This window comes from Rana temporaria, chromosome 7, assembly GCF_905171775.1.
Source record: "Rana temporaria chromosome 7, aRanTem1.1, whole genome shotgun sequence".
Lineage (NCBI taxonomy): Eukaryota > Metazoa > Chordata > Amphibia > Anura > Ranidae > Rana > Rana temporaria.
In genome coordinates this window covers 52,312,635-52,318,634 of record NC_053495.1, presented here as the reverse complement: position 1 = coordinate 52,318,634, position 6,000 = coordinate 52,312,635, and the positions used below count along the sequence as shown (strand labels likewise).

Sequence of the window (6,000 nt, the reverse complement as noted above, 5' to 3'; positions counted from 1 at the left end):
GCCTCGCTGTGCCCATGCCTCACTGTGCCCATGCCACACTGTGCCCATGCCTCACTGTGCCCATGCCTCACTATGCCCATGCCTCACTATGCCCATGCCTCACTGTGTCAATGACTACACTGACGTTTAACATGGGAGTCTATTGAAGGGGTGCCCGGCTTTGAAAAATCGGTGCTCCCCAGCCGTAGGTCCCCCAGACAACAATCTTTGCACACTTGTAGAGGAGAAATGGGGCTACGTTTGTGCCAAGTTCCGGGTCCAGGGGACCTACAACCGGCCAGAACGGGGTCCCCAAATTCACCAGAGAAATTACCGTTTTGTTAGGTTATTACAGCATTTTGTAACTTTATAAACTTGCAGCAGACCGTGGCCATCTCAAGTGTGGGCATCTGAAGCCAGACTGTATTTCTTCCTGGATGTCATCCTTGCAGATTTTTCACATGCTTAGTGCAGCACAAGCAGTGTAATAAGTTTCAGGTCAGGTTTCCATAGCAATGGCAGTGTCAGAGGAAGTTGCCACCCCTTACCTATGCAAACCTCTCCTCCCCTCCTACAACAAGGAATATTATTAGCACATAGCATTAAATCGCCCCCAGCACATTGCATTGCATCGCCCCAGCACATCGAATCACTTCGACCCCAGCACATTGCATCGCCTCCAGCACATCGAATCTTAACGCCTCCTGCACATTGTATCACATTGCCCCAGCACATTGAATAACATCGCCCCCAGCACATCGCATCACTCCCAGCACATGGTATCATCCCCAGCACATCGAATCACATCGTCCCCAGCACATTGCATCACATTGCCCCAGCTAATGCCCATGGCTAATTTCAGCTCAGTTCGGAGTGGCAGGGCACAGTGCGAATGAGGTCATCCAAAAATCAATTATTTTGGTCGCAGCATCAATGCCAAATTGCGGATGGCTGAATCGTGATGAATCGATGCTGCAGTTAAATGCAACACGCCTAGAATTAGTTAACTAAGTACAATTTAAGTGAGGGTAATAGTGAGATACATCGACCACTTGGTGTTGGGAAACTTGATATGCACATACTTGTTCCATGTCTGTAAATAACTGAATAAGGAGGACAGCCTGCATTTGGCATACAAGGAAAGAAAACACACATTAAGTATCTCACAAAAGTGAGTACACCCCTCACATTTTTGTAAATATTTTATTACAGTATATCTTTTTATGTGACAACACTGAAGAAATGACACTTTGCTACAATGTAAAGTAGTCAGTGTACAGCTGGTATAACAGCGTCAATTTGCTGCCCCCTCAAAATTACTCAACACACAGCCATTAATGTCAAAACCGCTGGCAACAAAAGTAAGTACACCCATAAGTGAAAATATCCAAATTAAGCTCAATTAGCCATTTTCCCTCCCCGGTGTCATGTGACTCGTTGGTGTTACAAGGTCTCAGGTGTGAATGGGGAGCAGGTGTGTTAAATTTGGTATTCTCACTCTCACTCTCTCATACTGGTCACTGAAAACATATCTAAAGGCAAGAATTTTGCTGATCATTTACACAGGCTCTATAGGCCTTGCCTATAAGACCAATAGTATTCCTACAGCTGTGTGCATATAGCCTTAATGCCCCTTTTGCATGATAGTGGCTTCTGTTATGATCAACAGGGGACCTCTGATCCCTTGCTGATTAGAGCAGAGTTGGTGGATGAAACGTCCATGTCCAATCAGTTTCAGCAGAGCAGACACAGACATAACCACTCTACTCTATGGTTGGCCAATAGTAAATGGACTCCACTGTCCTTTTACATCCGACTACCTCCGATCTGCTCCACCTAAACAGAAGAGGACGGAGTCAGACAAATATGTAGTTAAACTGCATATATGAAAACTGTTTAACCTGCCAAAGGATTTTTATTTGTCTCTCAATTCTTGAAATTTGCACAGCTCTGCTGGGCAGCACAATCATGTGAATTTTCTCTGCTGCAATATTAGAGCTTGACAACCTGCCTGCCCCCAGCCTTTGGGTAAAGTAAAGGAGTCACTTTTTTTATGTTGGCAAAAAAAAAAGCCTTTAGTATCACTTTAAATAGTGTTGTATTTGACATCTGTACGGAGTCCACCTGTACAGTCTGCAGAGTAGCAATAGCACATCATTTGGAACATACGGATCGATTGAGTAGGCCAATACATTATTATTATTATTATTATTATTATTATACAGGTTTTATAAAGCGCCAACAGTTTGCACAGCACTTTACAATGTAGAGGGGGGACAGTAGAACTACAATACTGTTCAATACACAAGGGACAGGAGGGCCCTGTTCGTGGAGCTTACAATCTAAAGGGAGGGGAAGGTGGTATAATAGCTGCGGGGGATGATCTAATGATGGTGGCTTGGGTACAGTTCTTAGGTGGATGTGGGATAGGCTTTTCTAAATAAATTTGTTTTCAGGGGGCGCCTAAAGGTGGACAGGGTAGGGGCTGACCGGACATATTGAGGCAGGGAGTTCCAGAGGATGGGAAAGGCTCTGGAGGCGAGCATGGGAGGAGGTAACAAGGGAGCTAGAGAACAGGAGGTCTTGGGAGGAGCAGAGAGGGCTATTTGGGCGATATCTGTAGATGAGATTGGTGATGTAGATGGGGGCGTTGTTGTGGATGTAAAGTGTGGACAATCTGCGCTTCCCCCACAAAAATAATCAGTGTTAACCGTGCTAATTTATACAAATAAATAAATATAGGTTTATATATATGTATATGTATCACACAAAAATTACATATAACCCACCACACAATAATTATATACTGATGCAATGTATATTTCCCAGCATAACGGAAGGGGAAAAATCAATCAAAAAGGTGACTGGTGCTGCAATGATACAAAATAGCTGGAATACACAGCTATACATACATGTCAAAAATAGGTAAAAGATGCGCAACCAAAAAACGTGCAAACAAACAAAGTGTCCTGGTGAAGAAATATAAAAATATATATAAAAATAAATATATATAAGATTGTGAACCCAATTAATAAATAAATACTGATGGTATTAAACCAAAATAGTGTCTTAAACAGAGAGGCCACTTACCAGATCAGGTGGACCTCTATTACGGAGGTCTTAGAAGCTCAGCAGGCCAGGGGTCACTCAAGGAGATCCTCAGTAGCTAGGAACTGGTGTAGTAGTGTATCCGTTTTTTTCTCCAGGCTTCCAAGGGCTGCAATGAATCCTATTACAGGCAGTCTCCACTCCCAATGGAATATATTAAAGGAAGAGCAAAAAAGGCTTCATGGTGCAGTAGGATTTAAATAATCAAAAGCCCCTTTATTGTCAAAGAGGGTTTACTGACATCAAATAAAAACTTTTTCAGCAGAACAGTTTAAAAGCAGGTAAAACATCCAGCAGCGGCTCGGGCCGATCAGCTGGGGCGTGGTGACGTCAGGTATTATTGCTCCACCCGACGCTGCGTTTCTTCTCACAAGGCATCAACAGGGATAGGAGGCAATACCTATACCTATCCCTGTTGATGCCTTGTGAGGAGAAAAGCAGCGTCGGGCGGAGATGTTGTGGATGGCCTTGTATGTTGTGGTTAGTGTTTTTTTTTATTTTAAACAATGCATCATTTAGGGTTCCAATGCTAAAGGATAGAGTACTAAGGGCATAAAAAGCCAAAGCTATAAATTTTTGTGTGAAATAATAAAAGAAAACAGTGAAATTCTTTTTTTTTTCTGGGCAAAAATCTTGTTATTTAGGTATAGAATAAATCTTACAAGTAGTGTTCTATATTTTGCTTCTTTCTGTATCAAAATGAATTATTAGTACAGACATATGGCCTGTGAGCTAGGGACATTGCATGCTGTATTTCTGTTTTACACATTATGGTAAAGAGACATAGGTGTTAACCGGCAACTATATGCTATCATCTTGTGACCTAGATTCCCAAGTCACCCCTCATGCTGACTACGGCACTTCTGCAATGACCCCAGCTCTGTCAATACTCAGAATAGAAATAGAACATCAGATTAATTATTTAACAGGGCTGTGGTCAGATCAACCCATATCTGGAAGGCTGCCATGGTTATTATTTTGCTGCCAAGTGCTGGAAGGCTTCAAACATGTTGTGATTTTATTAAATGGTATTGTGTGAGCTTGTCTTTTTATATAGTATTTTATTTGTTTCTCAGTTAAGGCTAAATCCTGCTTGCCTTATCACTTCAATGCATTGTGTACAAGCTTAAATTGCAGATGGGAGTGAATATTCTTCAGCACAGATGCTGCTGTTACTATGGAGATCTGGGAGCCAATCAGCTGCTGGTGCTCTGGACTGTACTATGATGCTGAGACAAGATGGTGAGCTCTACCTCTGCCTCTCATTCATTCCTTCCAGCTGAGGCAAAACACGCACACAGGGTGTAGAGCAGCTCATCAATGAAGGCTGTTCTGCCTGTTGTAACAGAGGAAAAAACAACCCCCCTGGTTTTTTTTTTTTAAACCTGATATTTATTTGACATTTCTTATTTTTGTGCGATTATATTAGCTGTTTTGCTTTATTTTTTTCCTTTTCCATAACAAGTCCCCACAGAGGGTTGGTATAACGCAGCCTTTGAAGATGGTTACATCACAGGCTGACTGGTGTGTGTCTCTCCACTGAGGATAAGACTGAATGAGCAGACGGTGCTGTAGATCTCTGCACTCATATTGCCTAAAGATCTATTAAGCTTTATAACCAAGTCATCTGAAGCTGACCGACCCAACGACATTGAACATGGCATGCAGAAGGTGTTATTTGTGAGTATTGCTGTGTTAGTGCACGTTTGCTTCCATGAAAGGAATGCATGTCAATGTCACACAGGGAAAATATCATTGAAATATACTAGGTGCTATGTTTATATGGTAAACAAATGGTTGTGGCAAAATGATTTGTTTTTTCTTTTTTTTTGTTTAAAAGGATTAGGGCTCTAACAACTCACCTTGCTGCGCATTATCAATATTGGCTGAAATTGTAGACAAGGCTAGGCTGATTTGCCAGGAAAGGATGTAAGCAATGATCTGATGACATTTTTTGGGCTTGGTTAAGGCTGGTGAATCTAGTGGAGGAAAATGCTTTGTCATAATAAGCTAGGCATTTCTTTTGGTTATTTTTTCAAAGTGTACTGCTCCATGATGACTTTGGGAACAAAATAATGAATTAAAACACACAATTCTGCTCCTGGTCAGATGGAAAAATGACCAGACATCAGAATTGGCATCAGGTTTGTTTATCAGTTGTCCATATTCATGTTTTACCTCAATGTTGGTTCTTTGTTGCCTACATACCTGTGTGATTAGTAGAAAGGTTCTGAAGTAAGGACTGTTTTTATGCACAGAATATCGATCTGGTAAAAATATATTATCTAGCAAATGCCAATAGGAATCTATACCGTAACCAAATTATATCTGGTCAAGATATGTACGCTTTTATAGATAATGATGATATGTGATAACAATGTTGATGTCACAAATTGCAATTGTAAATGGGTATATTCATTTCCAAGCACTCTATGCAGCCATTTTGAACTACAACATGCACAAATTGGGTATTAAGTTACAGTCATGAGACAGTATCCAATCATTAAAGGTCTGTCTCTGATCTGATTGTTGTATTCGGGTGTTTGAAGCTCAGTCATTCATGTGTAAATGCTTACCTGTGTAGCTACAACTTGTATTTTTTTTAGAACAGCCACCTTGATACAGACACCTAGAAGAACTCACTTGAAATGTTTTTTTTTTTTTTTTTCAAATTTGTAGGTATTAAACATGATAAACCATGGGTGTTTCTGTACTTATAAACATCTGGACACTTGAGATAATAAAGTACTTAGTTACAAATGCTGTTAGGATGTATTTACCGTACAGTATGGACCATTCCACACTGCTGTCAAACACTTGTGTTAAAAAAATAAATACAAATTCTCTGGAGAATAACATAAGTAATAAAAGAGATTTCTTTTTATGAGAGCACATGCAATTTGCTGTGTAGTA

The 6,000-nt window shown here is 40.7% G+C and overlaps 1 protein-coding gene across 6 annotated transcripts in view; it reads left to right on the top strand.

Moving 5' to 3' along the window:
* The first annotated feature begins 4,340 nt into the window (after positions 1-4,340).
* Positions 4,341-6,000, top strand: part of IQSEC1 (IQ motif and Sec7 domain ArfGEF 1) — a 439,647-nt gene continuing 437,987 nt past the window's right edge. For 3 of the 6 annotated variants that reach the window (XM_040359365.1, XM_040359358.1, XM_040359369.1), the window contains exon 1: positions 4,342-4,767. In XM_040359365.1, coding sequence (XP_040215299.1) covers positions 4,745-4,767 — 23 coding nt within the window. In that variant the 5' untranslated portion in view covers positions 4,342-4,744. Of the gene's footprint in view, positions 4,768-6,000 lie in introns of all 6 variants that reach the window. The other 3 variants (XM_040359364.1, XM_040359370.1, XM_040359359.1) reach the window with 3 other exon arrangements.